This window comes from Cheilinus undulatus, linkage group 15 (genome assembly GCF_018320785.1).
Source record: "Cheilinus undulatus linkage group 15, ASM1832078v1, whole genome shotgun sequence".
Classification (NCBI taxonomy): Eukaryota; Metazoa; Chordata; class Actinopteri; order Labriformes; family Labridae; genus Cheilinus; species Cheilinus undulatus.
The window spans coordinates 2723407-2749227 of NC_054879.1; the positions used below are offsets into that span (position 1 = coordinate 2723407).

The 25821-nt window shown below is 41.3% G+C and overlaps 1 protein-coding gene across 1 annotated transcript in view; it reads right to left on the reverse strand.

The window, feature by feature from the left end:
* Nucleotides 1-25821, reverse strand: part of thsd7ba (thrombospondin, type I, domain containing 7Ba) — a 245787-nt gene that overhangs the window by 169459 nt on the left and 50507 nt on the right. Inside the window, exons 2-4 of the mRNA XM_041807413.1 lie at nt 8367-9219; nt 2994-3242; nt 2012-2181 (exon numbers count right to left, since the gene is read on the reverse strand). Coding sequence (XP_041663347.1) covers nt 2012-2181; nt 2994-3242; nt 8367-9219 — 1272 coding nt within the window. The remainder of the gene's footprint in view (nt 1-2011; nt 2182-2993; nt 3243-8366; nt 9220-25821) is intronic.

Genomic DNA, 25821 nt, shown 5'->3' on the forward strand with positions numbered 1-25821 from the left:
TCTTTCTTGTGAAGATTCGCGCACAGCTGCCCTGTTACTGTTTATAAAGCTGCAAACCCTCACCTGCTGAGTGAAAACTTGACTTTAAACACACATGAGCCCTAAAGTTGTTCTTCTGCATGTCCACTCTATCTGAGTCCCCCTGACGTCCCTGCACGCGTCATGAACTGGAGCATCTCTGTGCATAATTTGGCACTGCGTCAAGATCAAACAGAATAGGATTAAATGTTCAGTTATGAAGTTTAGTTTTTGTCATTATGAGAGGAATTTTTACTGTTTGATGAGACCTGGAGTTAAATACGCCACAGGATTTTTATTATGAAGATTGTTTATTATGAAGACATCAAACTAGCATGTTTTGTCAGCTGCAGTGTGTTAATTAAATGCATTTGTGGATTAAGGCACCTGTTTTGAATTGTTCTTATCTCTTTTTTTTTCTTTTTGAACATTTTATTTATGAACATTTTTAAATTACAAGTAAGTTCAAGTAAGAGACAAGGAGACCATGATAAATACATAAACAATAATGAAAATATTAATAAAAAACAACAATGACACAGACATGTAAAATTAACCAAATGAATAACTAAATAAATAAATAGAAAGTTAAAAAAATATATAAATAAATAAAATAAATAAAAGGGGCACAAATCACAGCAGTGTCACCTGCTCCATTGTACAGCTGTCCATCTTACAAAACAGGTACATTAGCAAGGTAGGTGAGCAAAGAGGGTATCATTGGTTGTTCATATGCTCTAGCACTGGACTCCATATCCTTAAAAATTTCAGAAGATTACCAGAGAGTTCATATCTCAGTCTCTCCACATGTAGAATGCTTATGAGTTCTCTCAACCAAGTCTCAAACTTGGGAGCTAAATTGGACTTCCACAGTTTCAGGATTCATCTCTTAGCAATCATCATACCATGAATCAGAGCAATACGTATGTTACAATCCAAATTTTTCAAAGTATTGGAGTGTCCTAAACGAGGAGTCAGGGTCAGGTGTTACAGTGATGTTAAAGGCAGAGGAAAACCATTGGAAAATGAGAGACCAAAAGTTGTATAATTTCAGGCAGGTCCAGAAGAGATGTGCAAGAGTGCCTTCTGCAGCATTACATCTATTACATAGTAGTACATAAGGGAAAATTTTGTTTAATCTGGTCTTAGAATAATGTCATCTATGAACTACCTTGTACTGGATCAGTTGGAGCCTGGCGTTAATTGAGCAAGACTTAATGTTAGTTAATACTTCACCCCATGATTCATCCTTGATCTCAATACCAAGCTCACCTTCCCAGGCTAGTTTTTTTTTTATAGTGGACGAATCCAGAGTGCTTGAAAAGTAACAAACCAGCTCCGAGATCAAGTTTTTTGCTTCAGGGGGGCTGAGAAGGGATTTGAACACTGAATTATTTTCAGGCGGTAATTCATATGATTTAGTAACCTGTCGGACATAGTGTCTCAACTGTAAATATCTAAAAAAACTGGGATTTTGAAAGAGGAAATTTGGACCGTAATTGTTCAAAGGAGCCTAAATGTTCTTCAACATAAAGGTCCTTTAAACTAACAATGCCCATACAGCTCCACTCTCTAAAGGTTGTATCAGTAAGAGATGGCAAAAAGGCATGGTTCTGCCAGATTGGAGCGTATACCGAGGTGTCTGGAAGCGCATAAAATTTTCTAATTTGATTCCAGATCCTCTGAGTATTTAACAAAACAAAATGATCCTTCCTATAGACTACGGGGGGCCTTGGAGACGAGAAGAGGAGAGCAGGGAGAGAAGTCTTGCAGGTTAGGCTTTTTTCAATAGCCAGCCAAGGAGGCGGGATGAACCCATCCCCTCTCTCAAAGCCATACTGCCGGTACACCATAACTCTGACATTGGCTGCCCAGTAGTAATGCAAAAAACATGGTAGACCCAGGCCTCCACAGTCCTTCGACTTTTGAAGGTGGCTTTTAGAGATCCTATGACTTTTGTAAGCTCTAGGTTTCTTGTGACAGTTTTTCTTACCCTCCTTCCCGTCATGTAGAGCGGAGTCATCAGACACCTGAACACAGTAAGGCCTCCTACTCCTGATACCTCCTCCACACAGATTACTGATGTTACCAAGCCGCTGGTCCTGCTGGCTCAATAAGGGGAGAACATGACACTCCCCCCAGTCAGTGGTCCTCCAGACAAACCTAGGAGAGTGTACACAGACATGTAACATAATTTGCATCTGCTCAAGTAATCATTGTTTGCATCTATCCAGAAACCTAAAAATTACACTTTTTAAGAGGAGTACAAGATCTAATAAGCAATTGTTTGTTTGTTTGTTTTTAACTCAAACAAAGCAAAAGACATATTATATGTGAAGTCTCTGGAAAGATCCTCCCAGAGTATTTCAGGAATAAGGAGGCATTTCCATTTGATTTAAAATCTTATGAAAAATATTTTCTTTTAAATATGAAAAATGCAATGGAGCAAAAAGCAGTAATTTTGCAGGAGTCTACCAGCACAACAGCCTGCAGAATTCTATCAAATTCTTAATTTATGTAATTACTTTTCTCCAATCATGTAAATCCTTTGCTCCCAGGCATTACATTTAGTTTTTGCAAATAGAGCACAAACCACCTGCAGGGAAAGTAATTCTATATTGAATAGTTTGCTTACTGTGAGTAATATTGGGCAAAGCGTGACACAAAGTCACAAAACCCTTGGCAACAAAACTCTTCAGAGATCCTGTTTTCAACTCCTAACAATAAGTGAAGGTTATTGTAGGTTTCACAATAGAATTAAAAGAATGCTAAACCATACTGATAGCAGTTCTACAGTCATTACTGAATATTTGCAGGTGCCAAGCTTCCCCTCTACTTATTCACTTGTAACAACTCAAAAAATAAAATGAAGAATAAATATGTGGTTTTATACTTTTAAAATTGTATGCATAAAAATATGTATAAGAATACAATGGGCGAACAGAGGATTGTGAGCTTAGATTTGGAAAAACTACCTTGGGCAGATCGGAAGTAAATCTCCTATGATGTTGCAAGCCTCCTTTTCCTTAAGGGCAGGACATTGTTTCCCCCCTCCAACTGGGATGTGTGTCATGATCCGTGATCGGAGGCGGTAACCAGGAGACAGGTCTGTGGACCGGCAGGTCTTAGAGCATGGACTCCACAATGACCAATCAGATGTCTGACAGTCTTTAGGCATCACACACAACTGGAAGGTTAAGGGAGAGTTGTCCTTGATACAGAGACTAAAAATAAAAAAGACAGAAAAATAAGGAAGAAAGTAATACAATCGTGACACATCTAGGAATCTATCTTAACATAAATCCCTTCCCTTGTAAAGAATTTTTTAAAAAGATAATTTTTTTTTCATCTGTTTGTTGAAGAGCATAAATCAAAAATGGAATTCATCTGCTCGTAGCATAATTGCTTTTGTAAATGCTAGCCAGCTGATAACAATGTAATGTAGGTAAATTACTGTCTTTATATGATAATGCTGTTTCTGACCATTAATGTATGATGATTTTTGACTAGTGGGACTGATGCAGTTGGTATATTTTCTGGCATTAAATATTTACAACAATTTGTATTGATGCAGCTTAGTTTAGCCTCAACTAGCTGAAAAACTTTCGCTTGCTGGCTCACATCATAGTCAACATAATTTTATCTGAAATTGTGTGTGTCTGAAAAGTGTGTGCTAGCTTTTTTTCCCCTAAATTCCAGATAACACAAGCTATAATACTTTATAACACTCTGCTTTCCAAGAGAGATGTACTTTTAGCAGAGCTAAGCTAAGGCTATAATGATTTTTGACTCCGCCCCCAGTATTCTAGATATGGTTGTTTTATTTTCTGAGTTAGGAGAAAACAACAGTGATAGAAAGTCAAGGCCCACCCACATCTAAACAATGAACAGACATCATCCCTACACTACCCTGCATCAACAACTAGAGAAAAATCTGAAGAATCAATAATGTTGAAGGTTGACTTAGAATTTCAACAGTGCTACTGCACACATCCAACAGTGTAAGATATTGCTATCAGGAGAGTGGGGTAAGATAAGTCAGTGGGTAAGTTAAACCAGATCCTCCATCTAGGCAACTGTGCATAGGTGTTGTCATGTGACAATGAATTCAAGAAGTACCCATCATTTTTACCTCACTGTGCTGTAGAAGGGGTAAGAACTTTTTTTTTCTTTTTTTTTTTTTTTTACATGATAAACAGCTTTTACATGTTAAAGTAGATGCTATCTATGAATGTAAGGAATAATGACTCATATCAAAGGAAATTTATCCAGGTCCAAAAAAAATACGTGTTGGTGATTTACTGTAAACCATATGTTGTAAATCACTTAGCTAAAGATTTGCCTGAATTTCTGAGCCACACATTGTTTTCCAAAATAGTAGCTATGGTATGAAGTGAGCAATCAGGTAATCTGACCCATTAGGCATTATAGTTCAGTTAAGTCTACAAAGTGGGAAAAGATATTAACCAGTTCTAAACTTATTCACCTAGAAAGTAGGTGTACTGATTGATTGAAATCAAGGTGGATGCAGATACAGATGTTCAAAATCATTTAGCTGATCTCCAAAACCAGTATCAATGTTTTTTTTCATAGCCACTTTTGTGTTAGTCTCCAAGGATGCCAATATTGTTTCTCACGTTTGACCATGAAAACAAAAATGGTCACATCTTCTGCAGAATAATAAATCTCTTCTCTGGATCAGCTATTAGATGCCATAATTTCAGCATTAAACCATTAAGACAAAAGAGAAGACAAAAAGGGCCCATATTGGCTGATGTTAAACCAATGCATCTGATTATTCCTATCAGAAATGTCACTTATTACAATATACAGTGGAAAGAAAAGAACCATTTGAAGAACCATTTCTAGTTTTCTGCATTAACTGGTCATCAAATGTGATCTGGTCTGCATCTAACTCACAAGTAAAGACAAACACAAACAATATTAAAAAACTAAGGTTTAAACCTAAAACTCAGGTGTTCAGATTAGCTCTCAACAGCGTAACTTCCCCTCTGACTCGGATCAACATAGCCCTTTCCTGGGGCACGTTAAGCCACAGGAGCAATTTTTTGGAGGTCTATATCTCAATCTTCATCAAAGGGGCAACTGGACTTGATTGAGATTCTTGAAGACATTTTGTGGGAAAAAAAGACGCCTTTTATTTTTAAAATATTTTTTGCAACATTTAATGTTTGACAAAACAAGATGTCATTATTATTATTATTATTATTATTATTTTATTGTTACTATTATTATTATTGTTATTATTATTACTTTTATAATTGTTATTATTATAAGTAGTAGTAGTAGTATATGTAAATACGTAGATACTGTTAGTCCATCAGATATGATCAGGTGACATATCTTCAAAGATTTCTTTGATGTCGTCTCTTTGCGCTATAGGTCAGTTTCTTTCTTGGAAACCCTTCAGAGCCATGTTCTCACATCTGCTGGCAAGCTCACCTCTCGTTTATGAAGCAAGGACCATTCACACTGGATTATAATCATCATCATCATCATCATCAAGGTAAACCAGAGAGCCAAACTTTTTGTGAATAATACTGTTTTTATATTTTATTTTTTGTTGACCAGATCTATGAAACTTCAGGAAGTTTACCTGAAAACTACTGAAGCACTACCTCAGTGGATTCCACCCCTGCTGTACCTGAACTGAAAACCACTGCATGTTGTCACTTACCACTGGTACAGAAGTCAAAATGCTTCAGTGTCCACACAATCGAGGTTGCCAAAACAACTAAAGGGCTTTGTGTTTATGTGACATGCAACAATGGAAAAGTTCTAGAATTTAATTTTTTGAATTACACTTTAATAACATAGGGACCTAAATATTCTATACATGGGATATTACAATTATAAATTAATTTCATGAACATTGTAATTGACAAATTGACACTAAAGCCTTATCTTTATGCTGATGTATAGTCACATAATAATTCTTCAGATTAACTAAGTGGTCAAGCTGTGTAGGTCATCACTTTTCAACTTACCCCTGCAAGCTTATATGTTGGAAAGTATTTGTTCCAGCTTTTCTCCTCCTCAACTGAGCTCTCTTTTTTAGGTTCCTCTTTTTCCACTGGTCTACTCTCAACTCTCTCTCTCAGGGGCATGACTGACACAAGAGACAAAGAGACTCTGAGGTCCACTGGTTTATTAGAAATGTTTCAGATAGAAACTTGTGAGAAAGAAAGAAATCTGTATATAAAACTTGTTAAACTTATGTGAAAAAACAGAAATAACAAAATGAAAGCCTTAACCTATCAATAACTTTTTTGAGGTAGCGAAGTTATTTTTTTCTAACCGCATGAATGAATGAATTAAAAATTACCCACTAGGCGCTCGACAGAAACAACTGCTAATGCAACAGACAAAGTCTGCACAGTCGACAATGTTCCCATTAATTCTTATTAGCTACACATGTGACATGTCAGGTTCAGGTCTTCAGACAGCAAGTACATGTAAAGGAAATAAGCATTTACAGGAGCATTATTTACAGTCTCCTGTTGGCAACATTTTTTGCAAGATCAGATGGCATGTCTCTCTGTAGTCGTGGCAGGTGACCACTTACGTATATTAAATTAAAGTTGATGTTTATTATTCCTATATTCTTTGACCAGTATGACCAACCTGTTGTTTTGTCCAAGCATCAGTCAGCTAAGACACCTAATGTTTGTTCTCCTCACAGTAACATCTAGCTCCTGCTGCCTTCGCCCCATCCTCCTTGAACCTATGTCCATGTTCTCCACTTAAGGAGCAGCAAATAACTCAGAGCTGGAACCCTGAGAAGCAAAATAAAATTTAGACCTGTATAGATTTTTGTACTAAATATCTCATTCGTTACATCCTGGTTGTAACTAACAGGGCATTGATCTCTGGAAAGCTGTAATAAAACAAGGCTTTTGTTCTCACCTTAAAGTTAGACTAGTTTATATCTGAACATGACCAAAACTCCTGCACCCACAGTTTCATTGATTGAGTTTTCCTAAGTACAATAGAAGTTGTTTTTGGAGCAGTGCAGCTGTTGCATTTTATTGACTTACATGACTATGAAAAATGATTTTGCACAGTAGGGGCAAAGACTCAAGTCTGCACTAGGGCTGAACGATTTTGGATAATAATCTAATTGTGATTTTTTCCCCCAATATCGCTATTTGATATGTGATTATTCCTTAACTTTCTTTAATTCCTAAACAAGGATTGTACAATTATTTTAAAAAATCTAATTCTGATGATTTTGACTCATATTGATAATTGGATATGAACTATTGCACTGAAAGGTTTTTGTCATTCTTATATTTAATAAGAAAAAATTTACAAAAAAAACAGCACCTGAATGATTGCATGACATATGTCCTGCATAACACCTCTGCTCCAAAAAAAAAAAAGGGTTTAAAATGGGTATTTTGACCAAATTTCAGGTCAACGAAATATTGCACCTTTGCGATTCGAAAATTGCAGCAGGCCATATTGCGATATAATCTTATTTCTGATTAATTTCCCACCCCTAGTCTGCACTTTGTTAGAGCACAACATTCAAACTTGGCAATTGTGCATGGCACATCAGAGTCTTTGCAGAAAACCTATAAATGGTAACAGTAATGTGTTCCTATTTCATAGATGTGTCTGAGCCTCAGTAAAAGCTGTTACAAATAAATAGTTAGCTACATAAGCTAATCCAGTGTTGTGCCAGCCCTTGAGAGTCAAATATAGTTTATTCGCAAGTATGCCATTTGCAAACAGTGAACTCACAAAAACGTAACTTCACTTACCTTTTCTGTAAAAATGATGCCGGTAAATTACATTAGCCTCCTGCTGATAATGGAAATTAGCCTCCTGTGTTTCAGATGATGCCCTTTCATGCTCCTAAGTGTGCTTCACCAAGAAGAGGCAACAGAAAACTGGTGCAGTTCACTTAACAGCATCCTTTGCTACTAATGTGTGGTACTTCTGAAAGTTACATATAGCCATTTTAATAAATATCATGCTAATCTGCAAAAACTTTAACTAGTCCATAATACAGTCTACACATGCAAAGCCAAGAACCTCTCTTGTCAGTAATAACAACATACGAATTCCAAACAGATGTCTTTCAACCCAATTATCCAAATGCTATTTGGCTGAGAAACTGTATATAAAAATAAATGCATAACATCATTGCAGGTCTTGGCCCCACGCCTACAGAAAAGCAGCTTTTCTTCCTCACAGCTGTGTTGTTGTCATTAGGAGCATGCTATCATTCCTCAGAATTCTTCAGAAATACAAGTTTTTACTTTGTAAATTGCTCCTACATGTTTCTCTAACTTACTGTGCAGCACATTGCATTAACTTACCTCTGCATAGAATTCTTGCCATCACTTCGTATACAACGGACTTGTCTTATACGGTATCCCACTTCAAGTTCCCATAACAGCGGATTCCTGTGCACCAGAGATTGGTGTTGGTGCTGATGAGAGTGGTGATGAGAAAGTTGTTTGTGCATTGTGACTGTCTTGTTTTCATCAAAGCTGGTGTTGAAGTCCATTGTAGTCCTGCCTCTTAAAAAGGTATCCTTGAGAGGCAAGAGTCGGCATTCACTCCAGGCCCCTGCTTTAAGGCTGAAATGGTATTTGCTCTCCCCAGTAGGGCAGCCGAGAGGGTTAGAACAAGGTCTTGTCTCAGTCAAGTTTGGACAGGATTCTCCACCATAAATTGGTGTGGCCAGGACATGTCGGGTCCGATGCTGCAGGCCAACCCCGCAGGTTTTGCTGCAGCTTGACCAGGAGGTAAAGTCTGAAACTACACAGTCCTGTGGGCAAGGAATGAGGCATGCCTGCTCAGCGGGAGGTTTTGGGGAAAAAAACTCACATATCCTTGCAGTGACAGTGGTGTGATTTGAAGTGCGTACACAGTGGACTTTACGCTTCTGAATGCCATGCTGTGCTGTAATGCATTCAGTATTTCTCAGCTTGAGTTCCTTAAAAAAAAGCGGGGCAAGAACACAGTGGCCCCAGTCCAAGACTTCCCACTCAAAGAGGTTCTGGTGCCAATCACAGACCTTAAAGCAGTCCCTTTGGCTCTCTGGCTTGTCCATGTGCTGGCAGTGAGTGTAGTGAGTAGTCCAACCCTCTGTATGGACACACCATATTGTCCTTGTCTGAACCCCACCAGAACCACACTTTTCCCCAATACATTGACTCCACTGCCCTGCAAACAAGAGAGTACACATGGAGAGAATATTTTCATTAAAACCTGAAAATTAAACTTGTTGATCATAAACTGAACAGGTTCTTAGGCTGTGCATGACTATTCAACCACTTACTTTTCTGCAAGCAGATCTGTCTAATGTGCGTCATTGAAAAATATAAGAACATGACAGTGTTTTCTTATTTTATGAATTATTTTTCAAAGAACTCATAATATCATAATGCTGTCCCTTACTGGGCTATTTTTAGCATAAAGCACAAAAACAGAAACACCTTTTGTTCGTTGCAGCTTCAGGAGCTTCTAACAACAAAGATCAAATTGTTCAACTTGCAAATATTCCCTTTGCCAAATCTTTAAGGTTGAATTTGAGTAGCAACCTTGAATGCCAGGGGTAGAAAGTAACAAATTACATTTACTCACGTTTCTGTAATTCAAGGTTTTTTGTGTATTTGTACATTTTTGTAATCTCACATGCCAGATAGTGTTTCATATATCTGTTGCTTATCTGGGAAACAATCCATAAACAATGTTTGGGAAGAGAAGAAACTTTCAAAATAATTCTTAATTAATGGTTGGATTAACACTCATTAACATTTATAACTGGCCAATCAGAGCATTAATTAAGAATTATTTTGAAAGTTCAAAAGTAGTAGATATGCACAGCCGTGGGGAGTAAACTTAGTAACGTGAACTAAACAGACAGCAATTACAATTCTTCATAATCAGTGGATCCAGTTGATAAACTCTTGCCAGTTTAACAGAAATACAGGTGCATCTAAAAAATCAATTTGACTCAAATGCTTATCTTTTCCCATACTTCAAAAAGGTTAAAACGTGTATATTTTCCTTGATTTATCAAACACAAGGTGAGATATTTCAGTAATTTTTTTTTATCTTGATTATTTCAGCTTACAGCTGTAAAAATTAAAAGCAGCATTGCAAAATATTTAAAAAATAAGGAAAAGTCAAAATCTGGTTAGCTCTTTGTCCTGAAAAGAGTTCTAGTTGGCCAATTAGGTTGAACCACCTGTGGAGGTTTCCTGAGCCTTTTCTCAAACTCTGAAACATAACCACACATAGGAAAGTGTTGACAACTGTCCAGAAGACAACCTGTGACAGCCCCCACAAGAAGTATAAGGCACTGAAGATTGGAGAGGCACAGAATCCAAGGTCATTGAAGTTTCCACCATCGTCTGCTGCTGGTAGTCAACTGTGCTTTGTCAAGCCCATTTATCACCATCTATCAGGAGATTTTGGAGCACTCTTGATTCCATCTGCTGAGAATCCATCCATCCATCCATTTTCTATACCACTTACCCCATTTGGGGTCGAGGGGGTGCTGAAGCCTATCCCAGCTGTCACTGGGGGAGAGGCGGGGCACACTTTGGACCGGTCGCCAGTCAATCACAGGGCTGACATATTGCAGGTTGCCTTTCTGTGCAGAGTTTTCATGTTCTCCTTGGGCATGCATGGGTTCTCTCTGGGGACTCCAGCTTCCTGCCACCACCAAAACATGCCTGTTAGGTTAATTTGTGACTCTAAATTGCCCGTAGGTGTGAGCATGAGTGTGCCTGGTTGTCTGTCTCTACTGACGACAAGTCCAGGGTGTACCCCGCCTCTCACCCAATGGCAGCTGAGGTAGGCTCCACCCCCCCACGACCCCAAGGGGATAAGCAATATAGAAAACGGATGAATGGATGATTTCCTTTCACAGCAGGACTACCAGCAAATGGTTTGTGGACCATAGTATGTGTGGTAGTGGGGTGTGGTTCAGCTCAGCTGCAGGGGAGAGGTGAGGGAGTGGCTCAAGGGAGCAGTGCTAGTGCTGAGTGACACAGGTGATTTCTGTGAGTTGATTGTGCTCTCTTTGCACAATCTTCAGTCCCAGCCTGCAGTAGCAGGCTGGGACTTAAGACTCACAGACAGGCAGCAGAGCAGGGAGGCTGTGCTGCTCTATATTAAAGGATTTAAGTTTGGACTTGGAATTACCAAAAAGGCACTGAAGAAAGTGAGCACCAGGCAAGCTTAATTAAGAAGGAAACTTGAGATGTATTTGGTTGTGCTCTAATCTGAAGCCACCCGTGTGTGTTCATTGTGGTGAAGAGGACCCTGTAACACAGTCATCTGTTACACTGGCGCCCAATGTAGGGCATTCAGCACAATGTCAGAGTCACAACCTGTCCAACCAGTGGCTGCCCTAGCGCAGATGTTGGGGGAACTCGCTGCTATGCACCAAGAACAGACTGCCGTTAACAGACAGCATTTGGAGGCGCTTCATGCCCAGTCAGAGAAGCAGACACACGTTTTGGAGCAGCTTCTGTCCCGGTCAGGGGGGGCAACATCCAGCCCTTCATCCTCTCCTCTCTCAGGCATCATCATGCAAAAATGACCACAACAGATGATCCACAGTCATTTATGGAGATGTCTGAAGCAACAGCGGAGGCATGCAACTGGCCAGAAGCAGAGTGGGTTGTGTGCTTGCTTCCCTTGCTAACGGGGGAGGCTCATATGGCAGCCCCGAGTCTCCAGTAGTGTCCAAGGGGTGTTTCAGGCACTTAAAGAAGGCAGTGCTTGATAGGATGGGCTTCTCCCCTGAAGATCACCGTCGCCGGTTTCGCAGCACTAAGCTGGGACCAAATGACTGTCCCTTCACCTACGCCCAACAGCTGAAGAATATAGCAGCCAGATGGCTACAGCCGGGGGAGTCTGCTGGTGAGAGTCAAATGCTGGAACAGGTGGTGTTGGAGCAGTTCATAGAGGGGCTTCCAACTAGGACATCTGAGTGAGTGAGATGCCATCGGCCTGTGAACTTGGAGGCAGCCATCACCCTTGCTCAGGATCACCTCGCTGTCCATCCCCGAGGCCAGGCAGCTGAGGGCCGGTTCCACTGCCATCCACCCATCCAATACCAGCACCCAGAAGGAAGTCTCTCACTCCAGCCGTACATCGGCTTAATTCAAAAAGCTCCCCCTACTCCCGTCCCCCGCATTAATCCCCCTTCTATTTTTTCTCCTCCCCAGGTCACAGCTGCTGCGGGCACTGTTGAATGCCAACTAGTTAATCAGCCAGCCATTCCAAGAGCGCCTTTGCACCCATTACCATGAATTGAGGTTCCCTTTGAATGAATTGGCATGGACCTCATCGGGCCATTTCACCGGAGCGCACGTGGATATCGCTTTGTACTTGTCCCTGTGGACTATGCAACTCGATATCCTGAAGCAGTGCCACTGTGCACCATTTCTGCAAAGAGTGTTGCTCAGGCACTGTTTCAGGTCATCTCCGAGTTGGAATCCTGAAAGAGATTCTGACTGACCAGGGCACTTCATTTATGTCACCAACACTCAGGGAACTGTATGGGTTACTGGGCATCAAGTCTATTTGGACCAGTGTATTCCATCCACAAACTGACGGGCTTGTGCAATGTCTGAATGAGACTTTGAAGTCCATGATCCGTAAGTTCATTCATGATGATAGTCATAATTGGGATATATGGCTAGACCCTCTGTTGTTTGCAGTGCGGGAGGTTCCCCAGGCCTCCACAGGATTTTCTCCCTTTGAACTGCTATTTGGCAGAAAACCACAGGGGGTTTTGGACCTGGTTAAAGAAAACTGTGAGGAAGGTCCAAGCCCAAGCAAAAATGAAATTCAATACGTCCTGGACCTTAGAGCAAAACTCCATTCACTTGGGCAGTTGTCACAGGAGAATTTGCTCAGGGCCCAGGAGCGTCAACAGCGCCTGTACAACAGACGGATGAGGCTCAGGCAATTTTCACCGGGAGATAAAGTGCTTATATTACTTCCTTCATCCAGCTCCAAATTATTCGCCAAGTGGCAAGGACCCTTGGTGGTCACACGACAAGGGGGTGATGTCGACTATGAGGTCGTGCGTTCTGACAGGGGTGGGGCAACACAGATTTACCGCCTCAACCTCCTCAAAGCATGGAGAGAGGCTTTGAGGACTATGGTGAAGGAAAGGGATGAGTTGGGGCCAGAGGTACCAAATTCCACCAATCCTACTCCGCTCCTTTGTGATGACCATCTCTCACAGTCCCAGAAAACAGATGTTGCCTGGTTGCAGCAGCGTTTTGCTGATGTGTTCTCCCCTTTGCCAGGACGCACAGACCTCATACAACACCACATCGAGACAAAACCAGGCGTGACGTTTTTTCACGACCTTACAGACTGCCTGAACACAATTGAAAAATTGTTCAGCAGGAATTGAAAGCAATGCTGGAGATGGGAGTAATAGAAGAGTCTCACAGTGCCTGGTGTAGCCCCATTGTTCTTGTTGTCAAGAAAGATGGGTCTATCCGGTTCTGTGTAGACTACCGCAGGGTGAATGATGTGTCATAATTTGATGCTTATCCAATGCCTCGGGTCAACGAACTCCTGGATCGGCTAGGCACTGCTCGCTTTTTCACGACACTGGATTTAACCAAGGGCTACTGGCAGATTCCCTTGTCTCCAGAGTCCAAGGAAAAAACGGCCTTCTCCACTCCGTACGGTTTGTACCTATTTGTCACACTTCCGTTCAGGTTGTTCGGTGCCCTGGCTACATTTCAGTGTCTCATGGACAAGGTGCTGCGTCCACATGCTGCATTTGCTGCCGCCTACTTGGATGATGTTACAATGTTACAATGTCATTTAGCAGACGCTTTTCTCCAAAGCGACGTACATTTGAGAGCAAGAACAACACAAGCAATGATCTAGACAAGAAGAAACAACATCAGTAAGTGCCATCAAGTGCTTCAGGTCTAATTGGACGCAAGTGCTGCCGTGTAGAGTTTAAGGCAGAGTACCTAAAATATACGTTGTTTATGTAGTTTTTTTTGTTTGTTTGTTTTTTGTTGTTTTTTTTTGTTGTTTTTTTTTTGTTATTAGACAGCAACAATGAATCAAGGAAAATGTGGGATCACTAATTGCCATTCATTAGACTTCACAACAACTATTTACCAAGTACCAAGTGCTGGATCATTCCCAAAGAGCTGGGCAAAGAAATCCCAGAAGTAGAGCAGGACAGTGCGAGCTAACTATAGTTGGGAAACTCATTCAACCACTGGGGGCAGCAGTGGAGAATAGTCTGGCTGAGACTCAATCTACTACTGGGGACAACAGTAGAGAATTGCCTAGCTAAGTGCAAAGTGTTCTCTGAAGAGCTGGGTCTTTAGCCTTCTCTTGAAAGTAGACAGGGAGTCTGTAGATCGAATGGAGTTGGGTAATTCATTCCACCATTTAGGGACAACAGAGGAGAAGAGTCGAGCTAGTGACTTAGGAGCATGATGTGCTGGAAGTACCAGGCGCCTTTCGCTGGCTGAGCGTAGTGGGCGAGAAGGGGTGTAGACCTGGATGAGGGACTCCAGGTAAACAGGAGCAGTTTTAGTTACTGCTTTGTAAGCAATGATTAGAGTTTTGAATTTAATGCGAGCTGCAACTGGAAGCCAGTGTAGAGAGATTAAAAGAGGCGTGACATGAGCTCTCTTGGGTTGGTTGAAGACCAGACGTGCTGCGTTCTGGATCAACTGCAGAGGTATAACTGTGCATGCAGGTAGGCCTGCCAGTAATGAGTTACAGTAGTCAATACGTGATATTATAAGAGCCTGTACCAGGAGTTGTGTAGCATGCTCTGTCAAGTAGGGTCTGATCCTCTTGATGTTGTAGAGGGCGAAACGGCAGGACCGAGCAATCGAGGCCACATGGAGCTTGAAGGTTAGCTGGTCATCAATCATGACACCCAGATTCCGGGCTGACTTAGTGGGCAAGAGATTATTTGATCCAAGCTGGATATTGATCTGCGGTTCCATAGTGGGACTGGCTGGGATGATAATGAGCTCCGTTTTGGGCAGGTTGAGCTGAAGGTGACGTTCCCTCATCCATTTAGAAATATCAGCAAGGCAGGATGAGATCCGAGCTGAGACAGTTGTGTCATCTGGTGGAAAGGACAGGAATAGCTGTGTGTCGTCTGCATAGCAGTGATAAGAAAAGCCATGGGAGCGGATGATTGCACCAAGTGAGGTGGTGTATATTGAGAAAAGTAAGGGACCAAGCACAGACCCTTGAGGCACCCCTGTTGATAAGCCATGCAGTTTAGACACTCCTCCCTTCCATGATACTCTAAAAGATCTCCCTGTGAGGTAGGACTTAAACCACTGTAGGGCAGATCCTGAGATACCAAGTGAAGAGAGTGTGGAGAGGAGGATTTGGTGGTTTACTGTGTCAAAGGCAGCGGACAGATCCAGCAGTAAGAGAACTGAGGACTGACCAGCTGCTCTGGCCAAGCGAAGTGATTCCGTTACCGACAAAAGTGCAGTTTCAGTAGAGTGGCCCCGCCTAAAGCCAGACTGATTCTGATCAAGTAGATCATTGTTCTGCAAGTGTTCTGAGAGCTGGTTGAAGACTGTGCACTCCAGTATTTTTGATAGGAATGGGAGAAGTGAGACCGGCCTGTAATTTTCAACCAGGGCTGGGTTGAGAGTGGGTTTTTTGAGCAGTGGTGTAACCCGCGCTTGCTTGAAAGCAGCTGGGAAAACACCTGTGGACAGAGAGGAGTTAATGATACAACTCACAGCAGGGCTGATTGTGGGCTCAATCGCCTGCAAGAGATGTGATGGTATCGGATCGAGGGGACAGGTTGTGGGCTTAGAGTCAAGCAGAAGCCTCGTGACCTCGCTCTCACTTAGTGGAGAGAATGAGCTAAGTGATGCATCACTAGCTGGTGGCAGAAAACTGAGTTGGACAGGCTCAGAGAATTGGTTGCTGATGGTAGAAACCTTGTCAGTGAAGTAGGAGGCGAACATGTCTGGAGTCAACATACTGGAGGGTTGTGGGTTTGAAGGAGAGAGGAGCGAGTTAAAAGCAGAGAAGAGTTTGCGTGCATCAGTGGCAGCACAGATCTTTGATTGATAGAACGCCTTCTTAGCAGATTTTAGAGCAGAGGTAAAACAGGACAGTTTTTGCTGATAGGCACTCAAGTCAGTGGTTTGTTTGGATTTACGCCATTTTCTCTCTGCCGCCCTGAGCCCTGCCCTTTGGGTTCTGATCCACAGTAGCAGCTGGGCTGAGCATATGCAGCAGGTGGCCGCGGTGTTGGAGTCCCTGAGACAGGCTGGGCTAACTGCCAACCCGAGGAAGTGTGCAGTTGGACGGAGGGAGATACGGTATCTGGGTCACCACTTGGGCGGCGGGCAGGTGGATCCACAGGTAGACAAGACAGCAGCGATTGCAGCCTGCCCAAGGCCCAAGTCCAAAAAGAGGTGAGGCGGTTTTTGGGGCTGACAGGATACTACCAGCTTTTCATTCGAAATTTTGTGGACCTGGCCAGCCCCCTGACTGACCTTACCCAGAAGAGTGCTTCAGATCCAGTCCAGTGGACGGAGCAGTGCCAGCTAGCGTTTGAGAGGATTAAGCAGGCCCTCTGTGGGGAGCCACTTCTCTACACACCTAACTTCCCTCTCCCTTTTACCCTGCAGACTGATGCTTTGAACAGAGGGCTGGGGGCTGTTTTGTCCCAGCAGGTACGGGGAGTCAACCGCCCAGTACTGTACATCATTCGCAAGCTGTCTGAGAGGGAATCACGGTACAGTACAGTGGAGAAGGAATGTCTGGCCATCAGATGGGTGGTTGGCTCCCTGCGTTATTACCTCCTGGGACACCCATTCACTCTCTGTTTGGACCACGCTCCCCTCCAGTGGCTCCACCGCATGAAGGATACCAACACCCGGATCACTCGATGGTATCTGACTTTACAGCCTTTTAAGTTCAAAGTGGTCCATAGACCAGGGGCGCAGATGGCTGTGACTGACTTCCTCTCCCGTTCCCATGGGGATGGGGGGAGAGTTGCTTAGGCTGGATGGCTCCCCGGCCTAAGTCGGGCGGTGGGGGTATGTGGTAGTGGGGTGTGGTTCAGCTCAGCTGCAGGGGAGGGATGTGTGGGAGTGGCTCAAGGGAGCAGCGCTAGTGCTGAGTGACACAGGTGATTTCTGTGAGTTGATTTTGCTCTCTTTGGGCTCTGCAGTAGCAGACTGGGACTGAAGACTCACAGACAGGCAGCAGAGCAGGGAGGCTGTGCTGCTCTCTATTAAAGGATTTAAGTTTGGACTTGGATTTACCAAAAAGGCACTGAAGAAAGTGAGCACTGGGCAAGCTTAATTAAGAAGGAAACTTGAGTTATGTATTTAGGTGTGAGTTTATTAAAGACACAACTGCTCTAATCTGAAGCCACAATGTGTGTTCATTGTGGTGAAGAGGACCCTGTAACACGGTCATCTGTTACAGTATGTTTGACTGGTTTATTTTAGTCTATTCATTTGCACATGATAAAACAGATAAGAACAATTACTATTATTATTAAGATAATTAAAGACAGCATTGTGCAGGGGAGGTTAGAAGCCAAAAAGGCTTGTCAAGTTACCTCCCCCTGATATAACAAGAGTTAATCTAGGCAGCAATGCAGGTTAGCTAAAAACAAACAAACAAACAAACAAACAACAACAAAGAAGTATACAATTACATAACTTAAAATAATTCAATCAGATCTAAGATCTGTTACACAGAACCATCACAGTAATGACCTCTTTAATCGCCTTTTGAATGGCGTTAATGAGGATGCCGACTGTAGAGTGATAGGTAGTTTTTTCCAAAGAGATGGTCCTCTGTATTTTAATGTGGATTGGTTAAGGAAAGTCTGACGTAAAGGAAGGTGAAAGTTCTTAGAATGCCTTGTATAATATGAATGAATCTCTGAGGTGGACTTGAAAAAATTTTGAAAAGTGCTGGGTAGATCTTGATTCAAGTATACATATTTATACATAAACACACAGGTTTGAAATTTGTTCAAATTAGAAATTGATAAGAGTTTGTATTTTCTAAAAAGAGGAGCAGGTGAGTTGCATCTTTCAGTAAAACTTATCAGTCTTAAAAATTTCTTCTGGATTAATACAATTTTCTGTAAATAAGTGGGACAGTCGGCTGCCCACACAGCATTACAGTACATAAGATATGGATAAATTCAACCATAATAAAAGGTTAAAATACAAGAGTGATTTATCAGTGAACGAACTCGACTCTAAATGCCAGTGGACTTCATTATTTTTTTGCACACAAACTCAATATGATGCTTCCATGCTAATTTTTCATCCACTATCACCCCCAAGAATTTGATATTCTAACTTCAGTTATTTCAATATTGTCTGTGAGAGCTTTAGCCAATTCTTTTGCATTTTTTTTTTTAATTTTTATTACAAAATATAATTAAATTTGATTTATTTATATTTAGAGAGAGTTTGTGCATTTTAAACCACTGAGAACCAGAGGCCAGCTCCTCATTTGCTTCTCCAATCAGTGTGGCAAAGTTTTCATGAGAAGTAATAAGACACTGGTCATCAGCAAATAAAAGGGGAAGTGCCTTATTACAGATCTTAGGCAGGTCATTTATGTTTATTAAAAATAAAAGAGGGCCAAGGATAGATCCTTGAAGTACCCTGTACAGTAGCTTGGCTCTATTTGAGTTTTCCCCACTAACAGATACAAACTGTTCTCTCTCCTTTAAGCAGCTCACCAGCCATTTTAACAAGACATCATGAAAGCCGTATTTCTGCAATTTAGCAATAAGGATATTATGATCAACCATATCGAAAGCCTTTGAGAGGTCTAAGAATATGCCAAGAGAGATTTTTTTATTGCCTATATCTGAAGAGATTTTATGGAAAAGCTGTATAAGGGCCATTTCTGTTGACTTTTTTTCCGAAAACCATACTGATGACTATAAAGTATATTGTTTTCATCCAGGTGTTTTTGAATTCTTGGATACACTAGTTTCTCAAGAACCTTAGAAAAGCACAACAAAACAGATATAAGGTGGTAGTTGGTGAAATTGGATGAGAAGGCCTGGCTCTCAGTCTCCGCTCTGTTCTGTGGGGTTGAGGTCAGGACTCTGTTCAGGCCAGTCAAGTTGATCCACACCAAACTCTCTCATCCATGTCTTTATGGACCTTGCTTTGTGCACTGGTGCACAGTCATGTTGGAACAGGAAGGGGCCATCCCCAAACTGTTCCCACAAAGTTGGGAGCATGGAATTGTCTCTTAATATGCTGAAGCATTCAGAGTTCCTTTCACTAGAAATAAGGGGCCAAGCCCAGTTCCTGAAAAACAAGCCCACACGATAATCGCCCCTCCACCAAACTTTACACTTGGCACAATGCAGTCAGACAAGTACCATTCTCCTGGCAACCGCCAAACCCAGACTCATCCATCAGATTGCCAGATGAAGAAGCGCGATTTGTCACTCCAGAGAGCGCATCACCACTGCTCTAGAGTCCAGTGGTGGTGTGCTTTACACAACTGCATCTGACGCTTTGCATTGCACTTTTAGGGCTTTTCCATTACATGGCATGGCTCGGCTTAACTCAGCACGGCAGCCAAGTGCAGCAGGGGGTTTGCTTTTCCACCACAGCCGAGGGAGTGTCTGGAGCTGATGATGCAGTGTTTGAGCCCTGCTCAATCTCTCTACACTGTCTGATCTGAATGACTACATCGTTTTAAGGCAAAAATCAAAGTACACCGACAGCGCTGCAAGCTGCTCTTTTTACTTTCTCTCCCTCCCGGTCTCTCTCCCGGTCTCTCTCTCTCTCTCTCTATCCGCGGTCAGTAAACAAGCGGGGGAAATCCCCCCTGCAAATTAGACCACGCGAAGCGCTTCGACGTCAGCCCGGGGCGATTGAAGGTGGGGCTGGCCTGCTTTGGCCCTGCTCATGAGCATGGCCATTTGAGCGCAACTCAGTGCCGCCAAACTGGTGATGGAAATGCAAATCAGCACTGCTCGGTTTGGCTCGGCGCGGCTAAAAGCTGTAGTGGAAAAGCCCCATCGGTGATGTATGGCTTGGATGCAGCTGCTCAGCCATGGAAACCCATTCCATGAAGCTCTGTACACACTGTTCTTGAGTGTTTATCTGAAGGCCACATAAAGTTTGGAGGTCTGTAGCGATTGACTGCAGAAAGTTGACGACCTGCGCACTATGCACCAGCATCTGCTGACCCTACCCCGTCATTTTACATGGCTTGGTGGCTGAGTTGCTGTTGTTCCCAATGGCTTCCACTTTGTTATAATACCACTGACAGTTGACTGTGGAATATTTAGGACTGAGGAAATTTCACCACTGGACTTATTGCACAGGTTGCATCCTACCACAGTACCACAAAGTATTTGGATGAGTGAGTGAATACTTTTGGTAATATAGTGTATATCCACAAAAAACTAAAACTAACACTAAAACTTATAAAAATGAAACTAAAACAAAGCCTTTTTGCAAAATACATTTGCTACGTTTCTGAATATGTTAAGTGCTTGTGCTTGGCCCTAAAAATGACTGATAAAAAATGTCCAAGTGCCAAAATCCCAATGTGCTTGAGTCTCATTTTGTTATGTTCATAAATTGGACTGCTTTTTGACATATTATGCATGATGAAATGACATATACATACAGAAATAAATGGAACAAATTCAGAGCATTCATTTGTCAACCTCCTCAGCAGTGATGTCCTACTCTCACAGTTTCTATAAAGAACTATTGAAAAGATGTTTCCTTTCATTTCCATCAAGAAAGCACATGCAAAGGTAGGTTTATTAATAATTAAATAACAACTGACCTGAGTTACTCTACAGGAAAACAGAAGACACAAAATACAGTGAATACTCTTGCTTCTGAGTTTAGGTAAAAAAATGTGTTATTCCCATGAAAACTGTTTGCTAAGTATTCATAACAAATAATCACAATTTGCAAATGAGCACTCCATGTTAAGTGGGCCACACAACAATCGAGCCAACTGTCAGGCTGAATCCTCCCTTACAGCCAAAGTCAGCAAAAGCCCAGACGGTTCTTAAGATTATCTTGCTAAGTTATCCTATAGCGCGTGGTGCGTTACAAATGAATTTTTCCTTGGATCAATGCGCTCTGACCCAAAATTATACATATTAAAAATGTTTAATATTCATGACAAGAAATCCTGTTGTGTAGTGAACACTGAGGACAGCTGAGCACACATGAGTAGAGTTGTGTCACGATATGAAGGAATAGGGCAGGAAACAGGGTGTCTGAAGGAGTAATTAAAAAAAACCAGACATGGCTAGGAGAGTACAGTAACTATAAAAACACTTAACTTGATAGTCTTGTCCATACACAAAGAGTCTGAGGCCTCAGTCAGGACGTAGTATATGATCAAGTCTGTTCCATCATGAAATCATGACAGTCAAAATTTCAGCACCATGGACAGCTACACACCAATCAGCTGTGAAAACCGTGACAGCTCAGAGGCCGTTATAGTCTCTTATGCATCTGTGATTCATCCTCACAAATATTCAGCAACAAATCCCAAATATACTGCTAAGACAGAAAAATAATTTACATGAACAGCCTCTTATAGGAAATGATATGCTGAAGTATGTAAACCTTTATCAATATTTTGCAACTGTTGTTACAACTGAAGAGTCCTTTATAGGTAAAACTCATGACAATTAAACTGTTATTAGTGAGCCAGCGTCACTCATGGAGGTGATGAGGAATGGACTGATGTCAGTCATGGAGATGAGTAGGAGGAAGTGGGAAATAGAGCAGAAACTAACAAAGGAACATTGACTGGTAAAGGTGCAATGTACAAGGCTATTGCAATCATATCATCCACAGAATGGGATAAGATTAGGTTATATACATCTAACAGCCTTTACAACTCAAATAGTTTTTTTTTCTGTCTCTTAAAGGGATACTTCAACATTTTGGCAAATTCGCCCATTGTCATAATTCCTATAGTCTTAGTAATAGGTCCATTTCCTTCAGTTGTCGGTGCAAGCTGTTTCTAGATCTGGGGGGACCATTAAACCAGCTGCACCACGAACGCTATTTTAGCAGATGGAATTTTTGCTTTCCCTCATCAAACTCATCAAATACACAATCCAACAACTCCAAAACGCTCTTGTGGACAAGTTGTGACCTGCACATTCACCACGCTATGAAATAATCATGGAACATTACAAGACAGAGATATTTTAAAGTTAAATGCAAAGCCGGAACTACACTCCAGACATGGCTGCTGCACTGTGTCACTCCACCTAGTGGTTCACTCAAGAAATAGTTCCGAGTATTTGCTGTCTTACATGTGTCGTAATGTTACATAATTATACGTTATTATTTCATAGCGTGGTGAATGTACAGGTCACAACTTGTCCACGAGAGCGTTTTGGAGTTGTTGGATTGTGTATTTGAAAAGTTTGATGAGGGAAAGCAAAAATTCCGTCTGCTAAAATAGCGTTCGCGGTGCAGCTGGTTTAATGGTCTACCCAGATATAGAAACAGCTTGCACCAACAACTAAAGGAAACAAACTTATTACTAAGACTATAGGAATTATGGCAATGGGCGAATTTGCCAAAATGTTGAAGTATCCCTTTAATATTTGCTTTGATATTGATGATGAACTGAGATGACTGTGCTAAATTTCTGTCCCAGTCTGTCCCCGTCCACTCTGTAAAACAAGCCTACAACCTCTGCAAAGCGAGGAAAGTAAAAGAACAGCAAAGAAATATTCTGTCCAACACTCATTATGCCTTGTTATCTATCAGTTTCCTTGATCAAGGGGTGTCAGAGAGGAAAATAGGAATGGGGCGATGAGGGTAAAATGGCGTGCCGCATCGCACTACATCGCTCACATGCTGTCGGGACACTACAAATAATTAGTGTAATCAAGCTGATTAAGCTGGTAATTCTTCAAACGTTTACACAAAGGGTTCTGGAAAAGCCCACGCAGACACTAATTCATAAAATGCACAAGAAACATAGAGATGCTCTCCTTTACTTTGGCGATGGGATACCCAACAAACACTAGACATCTTTTGGATGTTGTTCCTTGGCCCTAAACAGCATCGGTCTCTCATAGCCTCAGGATAGCGCTTATAGTTGTTGAAATATGGGCTTTGTGTGGTCCATTAGATTCACTCCAAATAAAGCCAAACTATATAGTGAAATTTAGGCAGTCTAAAGATGATACTACACTGTTATTTAATATAAATAATAATTAATGTACTACATAAATTGTTGGTTATCAGTTGGCTACCTTTAGGAGGTTGTGTTTTACTGTTATTGTTACAGTACTTATTTAGTTTAACAGATTTTTGTACTTTAAGCCTTTTGTACTTATTTTTGTTTAATTGCCAATTAAAAAGCATGTTCTGAAATAACACAATTATTGTTTGAGTAGTACTTTTTGTGAATTTTCCCATTTTTAAACCATGTATTGCATGTGTGAGGTAGACAGTTCACTGCAAAAACTGGGGTGTTGAATTCTCAGTGTTAGACATTTCAGTGTTGGTTACAACTGTAATTTCAAATTCTTTCAGAATTAAATGGCCTCAGTGCTGGAGGTGTCTGATAGTCTTGATCCATCAGTGTTGATCTAACTCTGAAAACAAAGTGATCTAAGCTCTGGCCACTGAAATTCTAAATTTGGTGTTTTCCCATCATGCTTTTGGAGGGTTGTTCAGATGAATTGTACATGTTTTAGATGAATCTATATGTGTTTAGATATTGCATATTGTACAGTGATCATGTTGCTCATGTTTTGGTGAATTGTTGTTTTTATGTTAAACACTTCTGCACCATGAGTGTAGTCATTGACTAAGTTGGTGGCTTCCTGACTGTGGGAGGATTTAGCTCACATGTAAGAAGAGGGTATAGACCTCAAACTCCCTCCTCTGCATCTGTCTCTTTACAGCATGGCAACGTTAAGACACCTTCTCTCCCCCTGGCTTTGTTCCTGAGTTCTTCAGGCATATATAAATGACTGTATCTCTGCATGTTTCATTTCAGTGAAGGACTGAAAAAAAGCACCTCCACTAGCTTCAGCTGATCAATATACAGTAGCAATTGCTGTAAAGTAAGACAACTGCTATATTGATGTGTAGAGGGAAAGTCTTTTGGAGACGTGTTTTCTGAGACCTAAAAAATTTTACATTTAGACACTACCTGTAGCAAGAATACTTTTATATTTTTATATGGTTTTTGTGTTATTATCACTTGTCTTTGATTTACAGGGGTTGTACACTAATTTTTTTCTATATATCCTTTACATGTCACGATGATCAAGATGGCTTTCACCCATGTTGAGGCATTGTAGACTCATTTCAAAAGCTTTGATCATATCTTGTAGATGGGTGTATATAGCTCTTGGTATGCTTTTCCTTTCACCGACATTATTTTGTCACATGACTTGTCAGGTGATCCAGATCATACATATATGAAGGTGTATCCCCTGTATCTCATTGTCTGATGAAGGGCTTAGGCCCGAAACGTCACATGCGGTGATAATCTCGATTAAATAGCCCTTGGAGCAGCTTCTGGTGTGCAGACTCATTTACCTGTTTCATCTGAGACCTAAAAAAGACATCTTTTTATCTTTCATTTTACGACTTAATGAAGTACATGGGACATCTTCAAAGACATGTCTTTTTGGAAACCTAAAGATGATGAATTTTCACAAGCAGATTTAGTCCATATAGACTTTTTTTTTTTTTTTTTTTTTTACGACCCAAAAATGATGGCTTTTCACCTTCCACTTTTAAAACAAATCTAGACGTTTGGACATAAGCCATTTTTTTAAAGGGGACATATTATATAAAAATCACTTTTTCAGGCTTTTCTAACAAAAATATGTAGCCCTGGCCTGTTCACAATCCCCTCAAATACCAGAAAAATCCATTCCCTTCCACCCTGTCTTCCTCCACCTTTCAGAAAATTTGTGCTGAAACCAGCTGTTGTCATTTTTTTTCCTCATGATGTCATATAGTAAGCACCGCCCCCAGGTTTGGTTGGAAGAAAGTTCCACGCTACTCTCCTGATGTTCCCCTCAGGTGCCAGTTGAGATGCTGGATAGCTCAGTGGGTTACCCTGCTAACTTTGGTCTGGGAGATTGATGCAATATACCAATACTGACGATAACCGTGGTATTAAAAAATAAATTTCAATATTGTGTTAAAAATGTGCATGTGATAATATCGTGTAAATGATCTAGTGCCACTTAAACACAGTTTGTTTTCTACATCCACCCCTGTTTTCTTCTGCCCTGCTGTGTCTCCCTCCTGTAACACCCCAACAACCCCTCCCCCTTCCTCCTCACACACAAACACTGACCCTCCACAATGACACAGCAGCTGCAGTACCTCCTTGGACAGGGATTTTGACTGTAATTCATCTGCCAAAAGAGAGAACACAACATAAATAAAGTTAAAGACAAATTTGATTAATTGTCCCACTATTATCTAATTTTTTTATTGCAACTGTGATAATACCGTTATCATGACAATTTTTGTCCACAATAATCGTGTAGTGAAAATCTGATATCATGACAGCCCTAGTTCAAATCCCAGCCAGGTCCTTAACTTTGGATAGAAGTGTCTGTAAAATTGTAACACCAGGAATACCGCAACCATTTCCTGATAGGGGTGTGGTCAGGGGCGGGGTCAGTCAGCTCATTCACATTTAAAGCCACAGACACAGAAACAGCTCATTCTGAGCAGGGCTGAAACAGAAGGGTTTTTAGACATGCAAGAATCCTATACTAGATTG